Source organism: Schistocerca serialis, chromosome 10, assembly GCF_023864345.2.
Source record: "Schistocerca serialis cubense isolate TAMUIC-IGC-003099 chromosome 10, iqSchSeri2.2, whole genome shotgun sequence".
NCBI classification, from domain to species: Eukaryota; Metazoa; Arthropoda; class Insecta; order Orthoptera; family Acrididae; genus Schistocerca; species Schistocerca serialis.
The window spans coordinates 60,498,274-60,519,389 of record NC_064647.1 but is presented as its reverse complement, the minus strand read 5'-3'; the positions used below and the strand labels follow the sequence as shown (position 1 = coordinate 60,519,389).

Sequence of the window (21,116 nt, the reverse complement as noted above, 5' to 3'; positions counted from 1 at the left end):
TGTGCGTGCACAAGTGGTGGTTTATGGACTTGCTATATTCTCTGCAAGACTCTTCGATGGTGATTGTGCACCTGCACAGTCGCAACAGATGGTTGCTGGCGGTCTCTACAAGGACTACAGTGGGTCTGCATCTCTGGTGGCCCACCAATACCATTATTTCTACAAGGACTGGAGTGGGTCTGCATCTCTGGTGGCCCACCAATACCATTATTTCTACAAGGACTGGAGTGGGTCTGCATCTCTGGTGGCCCACCAATACCACAATCTCTACCAGGACTACAGTGGGTCTGCTCTGTGATGACCTACCTACTAGTATTCTTCAAAACTGCGACTGACTCTCCTGTAGGTTTGCTCTGTTGTGGCCTATTACCTGTCTGCATGTCAAGAGTCAGCACTGTCTTTCCATTGGAAGGACAACACTACTTCTTCAAGACTGCATGGAAATCCACTACTTCCGTGTGCATTTTCTTTTACGGCTCAGACTTTGAGAAAAACACTGCTATTTTACTGCAATGAACGATCAGGACTGTCTTTATGGGACTGTGAGAAAATTTTAGCTTTTGACCAACATTGTATCAATATGTGTGTGCATTTGATATCTTTGTTATTGTAATTATGAAAAATTTTAACAAATCATTATTGGTCACTGCCCAAAACAATTTGTAAAATTTTTTGTGGGGAGCATGGGGGCTATGTAAGTAGGCTATTTAGGTTTTCTTATTGGTAACGCCACGTAGCGCTCTGTATGAAAATCACTGGCTGTGCTGTGCGCAGTCTGTGGCTAGTATGCATTGTTGTCTGCCATTGTAGTGTTGGGCAGCTGGGTGTTAACAGCGCGTAGCGTTGCGCAGTTGGAGGTGAGCCGCCAACAGTGGTGGATGTGGGGAGAGGAATGGCGGAGTTTTGAAATTTGTAAGATTGGATGTCATGAACTGCTATATATATTATGACTTTTGAAGACTGTTAAGGTAAATACATTGTTTGTCCTCTATTAAAATCTTTCATTTGCTAACTATGCCTATCAGTAGTTAGTGCCTTCCGTAGTTTGAATCTTTTATTTAGCTGGCAGTAGTGGCGCTCGCTGTATTGCAGTAGTTCGAGTAACCAAGATTTTTGTGAGGTAAGTGATTAGTCAGGGCCATTCTTTTGTAGGGATTTTTGAAAGTCAGATTGCGTTGCGCTAAAAATATTGTATGTCAGTTTAAGTACAGTCATGTATAATTTTTCTAAGGGGATGTTTCAACATTTACTGGCAAAAAACTCATTACAATTTTTAAAAAATTGAGCTTCACAAATTAAGGAACTCAGTAGCATATTGGTTCACCTGTGGCCCTTATGCAAACAGTTATTTGCGTAGTATTGATTGATGCAGTTGTTGGATGTCCTCCCAAGGGATATCGTGCCAAATTTTGCCCAACTGGCGTGTCAGGTCGTCAAGGTCCCAGAGCTGATTGGAGGGCTCTGCCCATATTACTCCAAACCTTCTCATTTTGAAAGAGATCCGCCGACATTACTGGCCAAGGTAGGGTTTGACAAGTATGAAGGTAAGCAGCAGAAACTCTTACTGTGCACAGGTGGGCGTTATCGTGTTGAAGTGTAAGCCCAGTGTGGTTTGCCACGAAGAGCAATAAAATGGGCCGTAGAATATCGTCGACATATCACTAAGCTGTATGAAAACCGCGGATGACAACCAAATGGGTTCTGATATGAAACGAAAAGGCACCTCTGACCATATCTCCTGTTGTCAGGCTGTATGGTACATGACAGGTTGACATTCCACCATTTCCTGGGTTGCCTCCAGACACGTATTCGCTGGTCGTTGGGGCTCTATTCTAAGTGGGATTCATCACTAAAGACAATTCTACGCTCGTCAGTGATATTACAGACCTGTCTGGAGACGTGCTGGACAGTGGTTGGATAACAATCTGACTGTCGCCAGCCTGACAATGATGGTCTGGAGTGCTGTTTCTTTTCATAGAAGGACCCATTTGCTTATCATCTGCTCACCCTTACAGCACAGCAGTACGTCGAAGATTTTGTAAGCCACGTTTTGTTGCCTTTCATGGTAAGCCATACTGGCCAGTAATCCATCCAGGGCTTACATTTCAGGAAGATAATGCACGTCTGTATTCGCTGAGAGTTTCTACTGCTTCTCTTCATGCTGTCCAAAATGAGAACTTTTGGAGCATTAGGGGCCGGACCCTCCAACATCCCCTGGGATTTTGGCCATCTACTGCACCAGACAGACAGAATTTGGCACAGTATCCCTCAGAAGGACATCAAACAACTCTGGTAATTCATACCGAGCCGAATAAATGCTTGTGTAAGGGCCACAGACGAACCAAAGCATTATTGAGTTGCTCAATTTGCGAACCTCCTTCCTTTCAATAAATCGTCCAATTCTTCTGAAATTGTAATCATTTGTCTGTATGTACATGTACATCACATCTACCAATTTCCATCCCATTTGAATAATTCCTTCGTGCTGCGTAGTTTTTTTTTTTACCTTAGTGTGTGTATTAGGTAATAACAGTGTTCTTACTACGTAACCTTCAGTGTGCTGACGCTTCACTGCTTATATTACTTTGTGTCCTGAACCTTAGAAGTTCTCCGTGATTTATTTGGTTAAGGGTGTTTCTTATAGCTGCCAAAGAATTAGAGTTGCTTATTTCAAGCTGAAGTGCCTCGTGTACAGCGATGTTGCCCCTGATATCACTGTTCAGAGAACCCTGTAACATGATATTATCTGCTGTATTAATCGCTCCACAATCGCATCTGTCTGATTGACTTTTGCCAATTTTATGCAGATATCCATATCCTGGTGCGGAATGGATCATGCCTCTACTTGGATTCGTGTTCTTCAGTACTTCGTGTACTTCGGTTTCTTGCTTACACAATGCCCGCATCTCGTGGTCGTGCGGTAGCGTTCTCGCTTCCCACGCCCGGGTTCCCGGGTTCGATTCCCGGCGGGGTCAGGGATTTTCTCTGCCTCGTGATGGCTGGGTGTTGTGTGCTGTCCTTAGGTTAGTTAGGTTTAAGTAGTTCTAAGTTCTAGGGGACTTATGACCACAGCAGTTGAGTCCCACAGTGCTCAGAGCCATTTGAACCATTTTTTGCTTACACAATGATCAGGGAACAGTCGATAAGCATGACAGACAGTGTCCTTATTGCCTCAGCCCGTCTGCTATGTACCCATTTTCAAGCACTTCAGTTGCATTTTAATAGTGACTAGTGGCACACTCTGCTGGTTTCAGATGGGTAGCACTAAGTACCTGCAGTTGGACGACTTGTCTGACATAGAGTTAACAACTTATACACCCAAACCTCCCTCGTGAATTAGTCTACACACTGGTGAAAACCACATCAAAAGCCCTACAGTAGTTCCTGAGATTAGCCTGAATACACAGGCACAAATTGAGCAAGGGAACTTTAATTTATACCATATGTAGATATAGAAGTGTTCCACAGTGATTTGTCTTACTTCTAGAGGTACATGTGATGAAAGAATGGGTGATTATTGTTTTATTGTTATTCTACATACCAAGCACCCCTAGCCGGTAGTTGAACGTGACCATGACGATGCCATGCTGAATGAGCAGATCTGGCCCGAACCACTCTTCATTGCCCGAGAAGGCAGACAGTCCACCTCCGTGTATCAAGAACATGACGGGTAGGCCACGGGCCCCTTCTGAAGGTAGCTGGTGGAGAAAAACAAGAGCTCATATCATCTTCATGGAAGAACCTTGCAGAAGTCTCAAAATGTTATTGGGCAGACAGCAAGGGAATGGATGCACCACAAAAGGACAGATTGTCGAAACGAGGGCTCATTTTACACCACTGAAAGGCTGCGGATTTTAATGTAGTTATGTGTTCCAATTTGTTTAAATTTGCCATGTTGTTGGCAGAGTGCAACAATGAGGACCCTAAGAATGTCTGTAGAGGTTATCAGTCAATATTCACATACATTGTGTTGTGACTTGGCAAGACAGCCAAGTCACTATGCGAGGATGCCGAAATACACGCGTTTAATCTCATGCAAACTGGCATGAGGTCTGGAACAGGACAATGTAATTAATATAGCCAATAAGGTACGTTGCTGCTGGAATACTTAACTTTAATCCATAGTTGGTGTACATCACTCTTGATGGTACGTTAATGACAATCTCAATATAACTGGTAATGGCGGCTTGCTAGGTCGTAGCAAATGACGTAGCTGAAGGCTATGCTAACTATCGTCTCGGCAAATGAGAGCGTATTTGTCAGTGTAGCATCGCTAGCAAAGTCTGCTGTACAACTGGGGCGAGTGCTAGGACGTCTCTCTAGACCTGCCGTGTGGCGGCGCTCGGTCTGCAATCACTGACAGTGGCGACACGCGGGTCCGACGTATACTAATGGACCATGGCCGATTTAAAGGCTACCACCTAGCAAGTGTGGTGTCTGGCGGTGACACCACACATTGTATAGTATCCTTTTCCCCATGGCTTCACCCATGTGCAGATGTCACACATATTTTGTACATTCCTCCTCTTCCTTCCCCCTCTCTGTCTCCGCCCTCCCTCCATCTCTCTGCCGACCTAATCCTCCCACTACTATCCACTTACCTCCTCATCCCCAGTCTCTCGTTCTCTTCATCTCGTCCATCCTCTCCCTTTGTCCACCTTCTCCAACCCCTCTCTCTGACCATATTTTTCTGTTCCTGTCTTGGACCAATACCTCCTCTCCCTCTCTCTGTTAACCTCCTCATTCTCTCTCTTCCTTGTCACCTATTCACTATTCCACTACATCTTCCACCTGCCTCTTGCATCTCTCCCTCCTCCTCTCTCTCCTTGTCCATCTCCTCCTCTCCTTTTCTCTGCTCCTCCTCCTCCTCCTCCTCCTCCTCCTCCACACATATTCTCTCCAGTTTCTGCTCACCCTGTTAGTATCCATCGTGTCCTCCCTCTCTCTGGCCCTTCATCCCCTCCTGTCCCCTGTCACTCTATCCAACCCCTCTTGTGCCCATCTCGCTGTACATCCCCTCCTCTACCATCTCAACATTCCCCAGCAGTGCCCATAGTTTATGTAGCTCCTGATGGTTGATAAAGCAGGCGAATACTATTAATACAACTTATCTGTCATACATGGCAGCTTAGACATTAGGGGCTTAAAAACCATATTTTGCAACTGACATACAGGCTGGCACGGAAAGCAGGGCAATAAAGCAGATCGATATTACTCCGACATAACATGCCTTCAGTGCAGAGAAACCTACAAATCAGGGGCTGGAGAACTGTATTGTGTCCCTGACATATAGGCTGCTTTGCAAAACAGGTCGATAAGGCAGCCTGACACTACTCCCACCCATGCAACATGCCTGTCGTGCAGGGAAGCCTTTATGGTAGGGGTTAAAGGAACACACTTTTGTCCATATCTCAATTCCTATTGAAGCTAGGATGTTATAAACAGTACAGTGCTGATACTCGTGAAATGTACTAAACTAATTTTCATAGTTATGTCGTTGTCAGTAGACCATATTGCTTCTTTGGGGACAGCTGCTCCAGTATGCAGGAGCTCACACCTCTCCAGGTGTCATACTAGAGGACCTCATGAAGGAGAGTCGTGCTTCCACTGCAACACTGACACAGCTGTCTCCGAAGCAGTAATGCAGGCTACTGAGAATGATTTAACTGCTGGCTCTGATTAATTCCTGTGAGGTTACATGATGATGTTCATGAATGAAATCTATGTAGAAACAGAAGCAAGACCAATTAGAATGGCTCTGGCTTCATTTCACTTTTCTTTTACGTCATCAGTCTTTTGACTCGTTTGATGCTGCCAACCTCGACTTCCTCTCTAGTGCCAACCTTTTCATCTCAGAGCAGCACTTTTATTCTGAGGTATTTGTTGGATGTATACCAACCTCTGTCTGCCTCTACACTTTTTGGCCTCATAGCTCCCTCATGAATCATGTATGTTCTTCCCTGGCATCTTAACTTTCATACAATAGACTGTAGTAGTAGTGGGGAATATGCAGCAGACCTGAAAAACTGTGGTCCACTCCAATAACTGAACGGTCAGTGCATTGGAATGCCACACACAGGGGCCCGGGTTCGATTCCCGGTGGGGAGGGAGATTTTCTCTGCTCAGGGACTGTGTGTTGTGCTGTACTCATCATCATTTGATCCCTATTGTCGACGCGCAAGTTCCCCGATGTGGTATAGCACTCAATAAGACTTGCATTTGGTGGGCGAACATCCTGACTTGGACCTCCCGGCCACTGACGCCGTATGCTCATTTCCATTTTCATTCGGGAAACTGTAGTGGCTGTACTGTGTTAGCTGGGCCGATGTTGCTCGCCACCATTTTAGTAGGCTGCTTGGTGGGTGGATCTTGTACCTGTGGTCTGTTAGCGGTCAAGAAACAGAGGAAACATAGGACGTAGGAGTACAGTGGATTCGTTTGCTCACCTTGGGAGTGAAGACATTGATGAAGAGGCAGTCCTCCTCCCCCTCGTATTTGCCTGTGCTGATGTTCAGCTGTGACTCGACGTTCCCCTGTTTGGTGGCATCAAATACGCCTGTCCAGGCGCCAGCAGGTTGTGGGGGCTGCAACACACGTCAAAAACATTCTTAAGGCATTATTAACAGTCAATAAATATTTTATGAAGTTAATGGTACAAAGGCTCTTGGAAAACTCAAAGGAAAAATGTAGCACAGGGGAGAGGGAACGAAATTAAACGTCATGGTTTGGGAGGGTATGCAGTGGTAATTCAGTGATTACAGTATCACATGAAATTTGCAGAGAGCTTGGCAATATGGATTCAATCAGTCTGGCGCAGCACAGTCGTCTGGCCTCGATGCATGCAATTATTCTGTTGGGAAGGGTGTCGTAAAACTGCTGTATCCTCTCCTGAGCAACGTCGGCTTGCAAGTGTTGTCACTGGTCCTTGATATCCTACCTGCTGGCAGTGGCTGGAAATGACACCCGGGCTGATCCCACACCTCTTCTTTCCGGGACAGATATGGAGACCTTTCTAGCCACAGTAGTACATCAACATCAGGCAGGCCGGTCGTAGAGACACGTGCCATGTGTGGGCAACGTTGTTGTGTTGAAAAATGGCACAATGCTACTGAGGACGCGACTAACTGTTATGCCCTCAGAGTTCCCTCAGTCAATACCACCCATCACCTGAAGTCATACCCAATCCCCTCCACCGTGATGCCACAAGTAACACTGCTGTACCTCTCTTAAACGATGGGGAACGGGACCTCTCTGCAGGTCACTGCCATACTAGGCAACGATGACCATCTTGGGTGGTTCAGAATCTCAGTTGACTGCTGAACACAATGCGAGTCATTCACCAACAGTCCATGTTTCCTCGTCACAGTACCACCCAAGATGCAGCCATTGGTTTTGTGGTTTTAACGAGAGCCTATATGTGAGACTGTAATTCCCCAGTCCAGTTGCTCCTAGCCTGACTAATGTTCCACGATGACACAAAATATTGCAGCGAGTCTATTACTTGTCCGATGGCAGGCGAGGATGTGAAGGAGATCACGATATGCTCGGTGCGCAGTACGGCCTGTGATGGTCAGACGTGGTCGACTAGAGCTTCGGCGATGAGTACGCATGCCCTCACGTTCACATGCATTCCACCATCATACCACTGAAACTTCCTGGCAGGCTAAAACTGTGCAGCGGACCGACACTCGAACGCAGGACATTTGATTCTCGCAGGCAAATGCTCTGCCAACTGTGCAACCCAAGCGCAACTCACTACCCGACCTCACCCCCTTACTTCCGCCAGTACCTCGTCTCCTATCTTCCAAACTTCACAGAAGCTCTCCTGCGAAACATGCATGCGGGACTATCACTCCTGGAAGAGAGGATATTGTGGAGACATTGCTAAGCCATGGAGACGAGGTACTGGCGAAAGTAGAGCTGTGAGGAGGGTCGCGGGTTCTTGTTTGGGTGGCTCAGTCGCAGAGCACTTGCCCGCCAAAGGCAGACGTTCGAGTCTCGCTCCAACACATTATTTTAATCTGCCAGGAAGTTTCGTATCGGCGCACACACCGCTGCAGAATGAAAATTTCATTCTGTATCATGCCACAGTCACATCCGAATGCCCCAAAAATACGGATACCGCACGATTCGGCAAAACGGCCATATGCAAACCCACGCTGAGGCCACTTTCAAACTGTCAGACGCTAATAATGCTTTCTCATGCGATCACGCGGCACTACGTGCCCTTCACAGTGACTGTTCAGTTTGCGACGCTGTTTACTCGCCGTTTAAATCCCACCAGCCTGGTACAACTCTAACCGCGAACAATACTAATGCGCTCTGGTGACATCTCCATACATCACAGATAATGGCAACTCTAATCGTTTACATACCCGCCCATGGTGCGTACATCTACAAATGATGTTAAGAAGAATTCCGCTGCCAGCAAGTAAAGTAGTTGTTTTGTCGATACAGAACCTGTTTTGCCACGTAAAGCTTGATAATCAGGCGCAACGATATTAACAGCTCATAGATGTACCCATCGTTCCTAGTCAAGATACACTAAAGCGCCCAAGAAACTGGTAAAGGTATGCGTATTGTTCAAATGTTCAAGTATGTGTGAATTTCTAAGGGACTAAATTGCTGAGGCCATCGGCCCCCAGACTTACACACTACTTCAACTAACTTATGTTAAGAACAACACACACACACCCATGCCCGAGGGAGGACTCGAACCTCCGGCGGGAAGAGCGTATGCTATTCAAATAAATGTTAACTGCCAGAATATGGTCGGCAACGCCTGTATAACACAAAAAGTGTGTAGCGCAGTTCTTAGATCAGTTACTGCTGCTACAATGGCAGGTTGTCAAGACTTAAGTGAGTTTGACAGTGGTATAATAGTCGCGGCATCAACTTGTGTCAGCGTGCGAACAAGTCAACGAAACATCATCGATATTGGCTTTCGGAGCCGAAGGCCCACTCGAGGACTCTTGATGACTGCACGACACAAAGCTTTACGCCTCGCCTGGGCCCGTCGACACCGGCATTGACTGTTGATGACTGGAAATGTTCTTCCTGGTCAGCCGAGTCTCATTTCAAATTGTATCGAGTGGATGGACGGATATGGGTATGGAGACAACCTCATGAATCCATGGATCCTACACGTGAACTGGCGGAGGCTCTGAAATTGTTTGGCGCGTGTGCAGTTGGGGTGGTATGGGATCCCTGATACGTCTAGTTGCGACTCTGACAGGTGACACGTACGTAAGCATCCTCTCTTATCACCTGCATCCTTTTATGTCAGCAAATGGTCAATATATGGTCTGGAACACTTTGAGGACGTATACAGGGTGGTCCATTGATAGTGACCGGGCCAAATATCTCACGAAATAAGAGTCAAACGAAAAAACTACTAAGAACGAAACTTGTCTGGTTTGAAGGGGGAAACCTGATGGCGCTAACGTTGACCCGCTAGATGGCGTTGCCATAAGTCAAACGGGTATCAACTGCGTTTTTTTAAATGGAGACCCCATGTTTTATTACATATTCGTGTGGAAGAAATATCAATGTTTTACTTGGACCACTTTTTTCGCTTTGTGATAGATGGCCCTCTAATAGTCACAAACGTGTAAGTACGTGGTATCACGTAATATTCCCCCAGCGCGGACGTTATTTGCTTCGTGATACATTAATCGTGTTAAAATGGACCGTTAACCAATTGCGGAAAAGGTCGATATCGTGTTGATCTATGGCTATTGTGATCAAAATGCCCAACGGGCGTGTGCTATGTATGCTGCTCGGTATCCTGGACGACATCATCCAAGTGTCCGGACCGTTCGCCGGATAGTTACGTTATTTAAGGAAACGGGAAGTGTTCAGCCACATGTGAAACGTCAACCACGACCTGCAACAATGATGATGCCCGAGTAGGTGTTTTAGCTGCTGTCGCGGCTAATCCGCACATCAGTAGCCGATAAATTCCGCGAGAATCGTGAATCTCAAAAACGTCGGTGTTGAGAATGCTACATCAATATCGATTGCACCCGTACCATATTTCTATGCACCAGGAATTGCATGGAGACGACTTTGAACGTCGTGTACAGTTCTGCCACTGGGCACAAGCGAAATTACGGGACAATGATAGATTTTTTGCAAGCGTTGTATTTTGCGACGAACCGTCATTCACCAACAGCGGTAACGTAAACCAGCATAATATGCACTATTGGGAAACGGAAAATCCACGATGGCTGCGACAAGTGGAACATCAGCGACCTTGGCGGTTAATGTTTGGTGCGACATTATGGGAGGAAGGATAACTGGCCCCCGTTTTATCGATGGCAATCTAAATGGTGCAATGTATGCTGATTTACTACGTAATGTTCTACCGATGTTACTACAAGATGTTTCACAACATGACAGAATGGCTATCTACTTCCGATGTGATGGATGTCCGGCACATAGCTCGCGAGCGGTTGAAGCGGTATTGAATAGCATATTTCATGACAGGTTGATTGGTCGTCGAAGCACCGTACCATGGCCCGCACGTTCACCGGATCTGACGTCCCCGGATTTCTTTCTGTAGAGAAAATTGAAGGATATTTGCTATCGTGATCCACCGACAACGCCTGACAGCATGTGTCAGCGCATTGCAAATGCATGTGCGAACATTACGGAAGGCGAACTACTCGCTGTTGAGAGGAATGTAGTTACAAGTATTGCCAAATGCACTGAGGTTGACGGACATAATTTTGAGTATTTATTGCATTAATGTGTTATTTACAGGTAATCACGCTGTAACAGCATGCGTTCTCAGAAATGACAAGTTCATAAAGGTACATGTGTCACACTGGAACACCCGAAATAAAATGTTCAAACGTACCTACGTTCTGTATTTTAATTACAAAGCCTACCTGTTACCAACTGTTATTCTAAAATTGTGAGCCATATGTTTGTGACTATTACAGCGCCATCTATCACAAAGCGAAAAAAGTGGTCCAACTAAAACATTCAGATTTCTTTACGTATTACACGAATATGTAATTAAAAAGGGGGGTTCTTATTTTAAAAAACGCAGTTGATATCCGTTTGACCTATGGCAGCGCCATCTAGCGTGTCAACCATAGCGCCATCTGGTTTCCCCCTTCAAGCTAGACAAGTTTCGTTCTTTGTAGTTTTTGCGTTTGACGCTTATTTCGTGAGATATTTGGCCCGGTCACCATCAATGGACCACCCTGTATGCATATGTATATTGTGGTGAGATGCAAACGACCCTGAAGTCTTCCGGTTCCTGCCAGTTCAGAAGTTTTACAAACAGTACGCCAAAGTATGGGGCACACGTTTTAATCTGGGTAGTTTCAAGTGGCGTGCAGTGTGTAGGCGAAACAAGTGCTGAGGAGACACCTACGGCAGCCACTGATGTGGTACTGCAGACTGATATGGTACTGCAGACTGATATGGTACTGCAGACTGATATGGTACTGCAGACTGATATGGTACTGCAGACTGATATGGCACTGCAGACTGATATGGTACTGCAGACTGATATGGTACTGCAGACTGATATGGTACTGCAGACTGATATGGTACTGCAGACTGATGTGGTACTGCAGACTGATATGGTACTGCAGACTGATATGGTACTGCAGACTGATATGGTACTGCAGACTGATATGGTACTGCAGACTGATATGGTACTGCAGACTGATATGGTACTGCAGACTGATATGGTACTGCAGACTGATATGGTACTGCAGACTGATATGGTACTGCAGACTGATATGGTACTGCAGACTGATATGGTACTGCAGACTGATATGGTACTGCAGACTGATATGGTACTGCAGACTGATATGGTACTGCAGACTGATATGGTACTGCAGACTGATATGGTACTGCAGACTGATATGGTACTGCAGACTGATATGGCACTGCAGACTGATATGGTACTGCAGACTGATATGGTACTGCAGACTGATATGGTACTGCAGACTGATATGGTACTGCAGACTGATATGGTACTGCAGACTGATATGGCACTGCAGACTGATGTGGTACTGCACACTGATATGGTACTGCAGACTGATATGGTACTGCAGACTGATATGGTACTGCACACTGATATGGTACTGCAGACTGATATGGTACTGCAGACTGATATGGTACTACACACTGATATGGTACTGCAGACTGATATGGTACTGAAAACACAATTCGGATATAAATTTTGTGTATTTTTACTGCGCAGACAACGTAAAATTGAACTCAGGAAACAAACATTCCTTATATCAGTTGCTGCGAAATAAAAACCCTAACGTATTGAGACATAATTATTTTAATCATTTCATAAATAAGACAGTAAATTTACAATTGACAGATTAGATTTTGATGTTGAAAATGTAGCCTGAAAGGTATATATCATCACTTCTCTGTCTCAACCGAAAGAAGAGAAGAGATAAAAATCATTCTTTGAATTTCTGAATTTAGAACGGACCGAAATTTTGAGGCATGTTCCAACTAAAAAACTTAACCAAACTCCTCCCGAATAGGCCATGAAGACCCAACGGTACCGACCGGCCGCCGTGTCATCCTCAGATCACAGGCGTCACCGGATGCGGATATGGAGGGGCTTGTGGCCAGCACACCGCTCTCCCGGCCGTATGTCAGTTTACGAGACCGGAGCAGCTACTTCTCAATCGAGTAGCTCCTGAGCTTGCCTCACAAGCGCTGAGTGCAGCCCGCGTGGCAACAGCGCTCGGCAGACCGGATGGTCACCCATCCAAGTGATAGCCCAGCCCGACAGCGCTTGTCTTCGGTGATCTGACGGGAACCGGTTTTATCACTGCGGCAAGGCCGTATGTTCTAACCAGGTGGCTTTAATTAATATCAGCAATTTCTAGACTGCTTCAGAAGTGGGAATCAATTAAAAGTTACTCCAGTGGTATTCCTGGCTCTCCAGATTTACTGTCTAACACTTCATGGAAGATCACCCAGTGGAATCAGAATTAAAACATACTTTAATTGGGTAAGTAATATTGGGAGTCAGCTGGAAATGGGAGCTGAAACACTACAAAGGTCTGTCCTAGGTGTACTAGAGACGTACAAACGAATGCGACTTCTCGGTTGTAAAATCGAGGAGAGAAAGAAAGGCAATTTTTTTGGTAGCAGAGCAAAAGAACTTCTAAGTGAATGGATCTGTGTCGTCAAAGAGAAAGGTAATGGGAGATCTTAACAGCTTTTGTTGTTATGGCGTAAAGTCAAGCGACGGCACACCAGCCGGGAACGACAGAGCGGAGACGGCTGTGAGAAGACGTCAGCCAATCAGACGCTGACCGGCCGCTCTCCAGGACGACAACGCGACAACAGCGGCACGGTGACCGCCTGCGGCGCCTCAGTTCTACAGAAGCTTCAAGACTAGCGACCTGAGTAGAAGAGTCAACTGCATTACTTCACTTGTATTTGGAACTGTTGTACTGAAGAGATTTCTTTTCTGCCGCCCTTTGTTTGCGACACATGTGTTTAACACAAATTTAAGTACTGTACTATCTTCTCTTTTGTATCAAAACTTATTAATACGATTTGTATGAATGTTGTCTAGCGATCCGCGATAGTATGTTTCCTAGACATCCCATATTCGACGACTAGGCAGGAGTCAACATTTACAGGGTGTTACAAAAAGTGTAACGTCTAGAGAAACAAAAGCAATATATTATGTAGTAATTAGAGAATTAGATGTATCATATTGTGTCATTGTATAAAATTATGTATTTTTTTTATTATTTATTTCTGAAAACGTCTGCGTCGGCGAGTAATAAAACCGACAAAGAAGATAAATGTTAAACAGAGATTAAAAAAGGAACTAGTATATAATACGTGTTGAATATGAATGTCTTTGTCGTCTTAATTTGGAAGTTGTGCGAGTAAGATCTCCTGTTGTTGTCGTAGAGAACGCCAATGTAGCATTCTTTTGTCGAGACTAAGCAATGTACGCCATTACGTGTGAATTCACAAAGGTCTGTAATCACTGAGATATTTAAAGGTTTTAATAGAGGTGTTTAAATGAAAACTTGTATTATTTATTGTTAAGCTTGCTTGCATATTATCCCATCCTGTTGAGACATTTTTCAGTTATATAAATATTATCTGTGGTGCTGAGCTGCGTGGAGAACGAAGAGCCGCTGCCGCGGCGTATTTAAACGACTTACAATATAGTCGAGCATACCGCAAGGAAGCGGTAAAATAATAGTAAAATAATATTATTTCTTTTAGCTCCCAGACTGGCAGTGAAGATCAGCAGATTTTATGATGTGTTGCAGATTGACGCGGGCTGCTGATAGGATATAATTTACAGTGCAAATAATTTAATGTACCTTCAGAATCTGATAGGAATCTTGCTGTGCTCCGTTCTGATCTGGCAAACTTTATAGTGACAACGTATTTTTTAATGAGAGTCTCATGTTCTTGGGCTAGTCGTGGTATGAAATAGCATTTTAACGAGAAATAAAAATCCACTGCGAACTTGTGTTTTTGAACGATCACACGAACTGTAACATCAGTGTTCATAACAAAGTAATTTCAACTTTTAATCACTATGAAGTAGGGAAGATATATTGATTCTTAGCATGAGTTACAGTTATGAAATATCGTTCCTTAAATTGTAGGCCAGATACAGAACAATAAGACTTCCATATATACATTTTATTCCGCTAAAAGGTAATGATGATAAAGAAAAGCAAAGCACAGCATTGCTAAAAGTATTTCACGTAACTCTTTTCGTAAATGTGTTGTTACAAAGAGAATAAGTAAACCAAAGAGCAACAATTTTACAATCCGTGAGAGAGATGTACGTGAAACTGTCGCCCAAAAACGCGGGGCTCGAATTTGCAGTGGCCACAAATATAAAATTTTATGTATTTTTCTTTCAGTGGTGATTGTTATGTATGTGTAGATATATATGTACTTAGTGATAAATGTATGTATGTATATCATGATCAATGCTATGTTTTAATGAATGTGTAAATACTCTTTCATGACAAACCGTACTACTGCAAACGAGTCTGAGAAGACGATCCTGATAGTACTGAGAAGCTGTAACGACTACGTAATCCGGGGGCAGCCGAACCCCGAGATAAGATAAACTAAAGGTAAGACTACAGTGTAGTTGTCCTGTTTGTAGAAGTCGAGCTCCAGTGAAGTGATCTCATTTTGCTAGTGGTGTGCATATTGTGCGTAGTTTGATGTTAGTGTTTGTGACAGGACAAAGTTGATGGTAGATAGGAATTTTTAGTGTGCAGTTAGTGTAGATAAATTAACGTATTTGGTGTGCAAGGGGCAAAACTGTCAGACTTTGTGGTTTAGTAAGCAATTTATGAATATGGTTAAGTTGCGTAGTCAACGTCCGAGCAATATGGATACTGAGGAACAACAATTAGTTAGTGCAGGAAATGTGGAACCGGGTACCTCAAGTAGTACTAGTACTCTCTTTGAGGATATAACATGTGAGAATGTGGGGGCAGGGGCACAGGAAGTGGTGCCACCGCCCATTAGTCCTCAAGGGGATGTAGAGAAAGAAGTTGTACCACCACCAGAAAAGCAGGAACCAGAGAGTGGTAATCTGCCTGGTGGGTATTCGCTTCAGGCTATATTAGAGCGCGTGCTGAATTACCTGGCAGAATTTGCGCAACAGCAAGTCGAGCGAGACCGCCAGCAAGCTGAGCGAGATCGCCGGCAAGCTGAGCGGGACCAGCAACTTGCGCAATCGTTAGAAAACATGAAAAAAGAGATTGCAGATATGAAACAGAATTATGAGTCGATACCTAAGGCCGTGCAGGAGCTGACTGAACAGGTCAACAACCTGCAAGTAGCAAACACTAACAGGGTAGACGAAATAGGTGTATTAGCCAATCGAGTAGAAAAGCTAGAAACAGATTCCACGCAGCTTGTAGAGCAGAAGTGGAACGAACAAGCAATTAAAATTGAAACAGAATTCAACTCATGGCTAGAAGTGAAGGAGTGTGAGATTGACAAGAACATTAATTTCAAAGTACAAGCAGCCATAGCAAATAGAGGATCCGAATCGTTCAGTACCGCAGTGAATAGTCAGGTACAGAACGACGTGCAAACCATCAAACAAATACTCAGTGAGGATATTCCGCAGTGGCAAGTGAATATGAACAAACGGATATCCGACCTGGAGAAGGGTTTAGCACAAAGCAGAAAACATTTGGAACAGGAACCTCTGTCGCCAACAGCCCATGGTTTCGGCAACGCACAAACTTATACGCGATACAACAATGGGGAATCTGTAGTCGATAATGCGAAGAGCTGTAGCTTCGGTTCGGAGCACACAGCATATGTCCAAGGAGCAAAACCATGTAGTTCAAAAATATTAGTGGAAGAAAGTTTAATCAAAAATAGACAATTTCAAACGTTTACTACTGAACGGAAATCAGTACACCCAGTAGTATTCATAAAAAGCTTTAAAAATATCTTGCCCAGTGTGTGGAACGAAACACAGAAAATTCAATACGTAATGTCGTACATTCAAGGTGATGCAGCGTTGTGGGCTACAGAAGTAGCAGACAGCTGCATGACATATGAACAGTTCGAAAGGGCATTTCTATCGAAATATTGGTCGCCTTGTATACAAGAGCGGCTAAGAAAAGAAGTATATAATCCCGAACCGTACTCACCTCGTCTGGGGAATTTGAGACGGTATTTTGAAAAATATATAAACAAAACACGCTACTGGGACGAGCCTATATCACCAAGAGACATAATAAGACTACTAAAATCACATTTACCCATTCATATCAAAGAGAAATTAATACACGTACCAGAAAGCGATATGGAAAACTTCCTGTCTGTTCTAGATTCTATAGACTTGATACAGGAAGACGCAAAATCAGCGTGTGATCACTCGCGGAATAATGGGTCAGGATGTAAACATGACAGAAATAGTAGTGCACAAAACCACAACCATGGAAATGGTGGGGGTGGTAACAAGCGGCAAGAACATTCGCAAAATGGTACTAATGGTAGAGGCCAGAACGGGTATGGACAAACAACCTATAACAAAAGGCGTCGATTTGACGACCGGTACGAATCTGGAATGTCAGGGACCAACCGCGGGAAAAATGCGCGAGGTCAGTGGCAGAGCAATTATAGTGATAGTAATCGAAATTGGCAGCAAAATCAGCGAAGAAGCCCAGAGCGACAGGGTAATGACCGGTATGACAACAATAGACCACCGCCGCAAAACGCGCCTATTGCGCAGCCGTGGCGGCCAACAAATCAGAGTGTACATATAGTGGAGGTCGCGGACAATAGCCTTCCAAGTACTTCACAAGTAACTAATTCAACAAACTAGAATCGGCCTCGATATGCTCTCCATCGATGGCCGAGGGATGGAGTCAGAGCAACACGAGTGATAATAATATACCTGGGATACGTATGCTGCGATACAACGATGGTGTCAGTATGGATAAAGATCTACTGAACGAACCACACGAATGTAAGAAAGATAATAACGAAAATGTGCAAGCTATTATCGAAGCGAAAATCAATGATGTTGCAGTGAATATAATCATCGACACAGGTGCCTCAGTAAGTGTAATGAGTATGGAGTTATTTAAGGCACTGGGAAAAGGACATAGCATTCCGACTTTCCCGGTTAATAATTGTAAGGTGTCTGGAGCCATTGGTGCACAGAGCCAATCAGTTAAGTACCAGGTGCAGGTGGAGATTTGTAAGGAGGGCGAAGCCATAGTGAGCACGTTCCTCGTTGTTAAAGGATTGAAGGTGGCCTGCATTCTGGGAGTAGATTTTCTCCGTGAGAGGGACGCATTGATCGACCTCTCCTTGGGGAAATTAAGCATAGTTAATAGGGGTAGGAGGATTGAGTTATCTATGATGAAATCGAAGGAGGTACTTGTGCCGTGTTGTAATCGAATCAATATCAAGGGTAGGAACCCTTGGGTACTACACCTTGATGATTTGTCACATGCAGCAGACCTCTATTACCCGAATTTAGAGGATCGAAATTTTGAAACAAATGTTGAGGCATTTCAAACCAAAGTGCAGGAATCTGAAGGTTTAAGCGGTAAACAAAAGCAACAGTTGACGCAGCTGCTATCGGAATACACTATGGTATTTACCGACCGACCAGGAATAGTCAAAGGGTACCACTATCACATAGAGGTGATGCCCCACAAAACATACTGTCGCGCAACTTACTCCATCCCTTGGTCGAGGAGGGAATTAGTAGCTAAAGAAATTCGGAAGATGTTAGATTGGGATATCATTGAGCCCTCCTTCTCTCCATACAGTAGTCCTCTTGTAGCAGTGGCGAAAGCCAAAGGAAAAATCAGGCTAGTGTTAGATGCGAGGGACATTAACAAAATTATCATACCTGTCCGGACTCGCCCTGAGAATTTAGATGAGCAGATACAACAATTTCATGGAGCACAGTACTTGACCTCGGTCGATCTGAAAAGTTCATATTGGCAAATTCCCCTTACACCGGAATCCAGGAAGTACACAGCTTTCATATTCGGAGGGCGGAGTTACCAATTCAAGGTACTTCCCTTCGGATTGAATGTGAGTGCTGGAGTGTTTATTACTGCACTAGATACGGTACTGGGTCCAGACTTATTAGAAAAAAATCACTGTATATGTTGATGATCTGGTAATCGCTACTGCTACTTGGGACGAACATATGGAATTGTTGCGTAGAGTACTAGAGAGATTTAAGCAAGCAGGTGTGACAGCAAACCTAGAAAAGTCAAAATTTGGACGAAATAAAATTAAATTTTTAGGCCATCTTATTACACCACTTGGTATACGCCCAGACAACAAAAAACTAGAGGCGATCCGAGAATTTCCAAGCCCCCGCACTAAGAGGCAATTGAAAGCGTTTCTTGGGCTCACGTCTTTTTTCAGAAGGTTCGTGCCCAATCAGTTGTTAAATGACGCGTCGCTACTAAATCTGCTACGAAAAAGTGTGCAGTGGGTTTGGACTGACAAATGTCAACAAGCTTTTGAAGCGATTAAAACCGCCCTACTGAATGCAAATATTTTGCAGCACCCAGATCTGTCAAAAGATTTTTGTCTTGCGACGGATTCATGTTCCTATGGCCTGGGAGCGTGCTTATTTCAGTGGGAGGAAGGAAACGACCCGACAACAATAAAGATTATCGGCTTCGCAAGTAGGACTTTAACTAGCTGCGAGAGAGCCTACTCGGCAACCGAACTGGAAGCACTTGCAGTAGTCTGGGCTGTGAAAAAGTTTAATTATTATTTACAAGGGAAGGAGATTAAAGTGTATAGTGACCACCAGGCGTTAAGTTTTTTGATGTCATGCAAACTATTCCATACCAGACTGAGGAGATGGATGCTTGTCTTACAAGAATACCGGATAAAGATTATGTACATAAAAGGCCAAGATAACGTAATAGCGGATGCTCTGTCGCGACTGCCGGTAGGATTACCGGATTTAGCAGAAATGTTAGAGCAATCCGCGGAGTATAAAGTGCTGTTAGTGCGTGACAATACTTACATGAAGGATTTTTTATATATATGTAAAAACATGTGCGAATTACAAAGGGCAGATCCGATGTGGAAAAAAATCATTAATAATATTGAAGAGGGTGTTAACAATAGAGATGAGCAAGGTTTTAAAATAGTGAACCATATTTTGTATCATAAACTTAGTACGAAAGAAGACTGCTGGGCAGTATGTATACCTAACCAGTCGGTAAAAGTTATGATATGGCACACGCACTTGGCATGGGGCCATGCAGGGATTGGAAAGTGTGCAGAGATCCTGGCGAGATACTGCTACTTTCCCCGTATGAAACACCAGATTCAGGCAACAGTTAGAACTTGCGTAATATGTCAAAAAGCAAAACATTATAATAGATCCACTAAGTTTGAGCTACATCCCATAGTTCCACTCAGGCCGCTTCAAATAGTATCTGTGGATGTAGCCGGTCCTTATCCCATGGCCAGAGGAGGTATGAAATATATACTGGTTCATGTACGATATTTTTTTCCAAATACTTGGCAATTTATTGCATAAAATCAGCTACTGCCAAAACCATGGTCAGGCGGATCAGTCAAGAATACTTGCCTCAAGTGGGAAAACCCGAAACCATAACGACTGATAATGCTTCTTATTTCACGGGTCGAACTTGGAAAAGTTACCTACGGGAACAGAATATACAGCATATTCTGGTATCCCGGTTCCATCCCGAAGCCAGTCTAGTTGAAAGAATATTCAGAGAATTGAATAAGTTCCTTAGAATCTACATAGGGAACCAACATACAAAATGGCCAGGGCTAATACCGAAATTTGTAGAAATACACAATTTAACACCCCATTCAAGTACAGGCTATCCACCGGTAGAGATATTGAAGGGATTTAATGAGACACCGAATGAATGGCTCACGCCTTTGCCGAGACTACCAGTCAAGGCAGAAACAAGGGAGGAAAAGATGAAAAAGATATGGAACAGACTAACCAGCTGTGCGGCAAAGAGGAAAAGGAAGTACGACCGAGGTGTAACTAACGAACAGAAATATAATGTAGGAGATCTAGTACTTATTCGTAACCACGCTAAATCCTCAGCCACCTTAAAACAGAATAGTAAGTGGCAATTGCTATATTCAGGGCCTTTTGAAGTAATAAGCGTGCCACACGAATGTAGCTATTTGTTAGCACATCCCCATACGGGGAAGATCAAAGGATTGTATCCACGTAAAGATGTGAAGTTATTTATTCAGTGACATATCACATATAAAGAGTAATAGTTGTAAGATGATTTTAATTGTGTTTTAGAATATAAGTATGTTAGTATTAAGAAAGAAATTTGTGTGTAATGAAACTTGGAGGAAGTGGATTCAGAAAGTAGGCAATAGCCTACACAGGAAAAATTTTGTTTACAGACAATTAGAGCCATTTAAAAATTATAGGCTCATTAAGCAACGAACAATCTTCTTGTTGATAAAGTGAGGATTAATTTCTTGAATCATTATACAAAGGATTAATTTCTTGAACCATTTTCTATGTGTAGTATGTAAGTGCAATTAATGATGCAATCTAATATAGTAAGGTAACTGTTGTAATTGTATTAGGATAA

At 43.8% G+C, this 21,116-nt stretch overlaps 1 protein-coding gene across 1 annotated transcript in view; it reads right to left on the bottom strand.

The window, feature by feature from the left end:
* LOC126424927 (juvenile hormone esterase-like) overlaps positions 1-21,116 on the bottom strand; it is a 148,084-nt gene that overhangs the window by 114,043 nt on the left and 12,925 nt on the right. Inside the window, exons 2-3 of the mRNA XM_050087771.1 lie at positions 6,447-6,584; positions 3,542-3,698 (exon numbers count right to left, since the gene is read on the bottom strand). Coding sequence (XP_049943728.1) covers positions 3,542-3,698; positions 6,447-6,584 — 295 coding nt within the window. The remainder of the gene's footprint in view (positions 1-3,541; positions 3,699-6,446; positions 6,585-21,116) is intronic.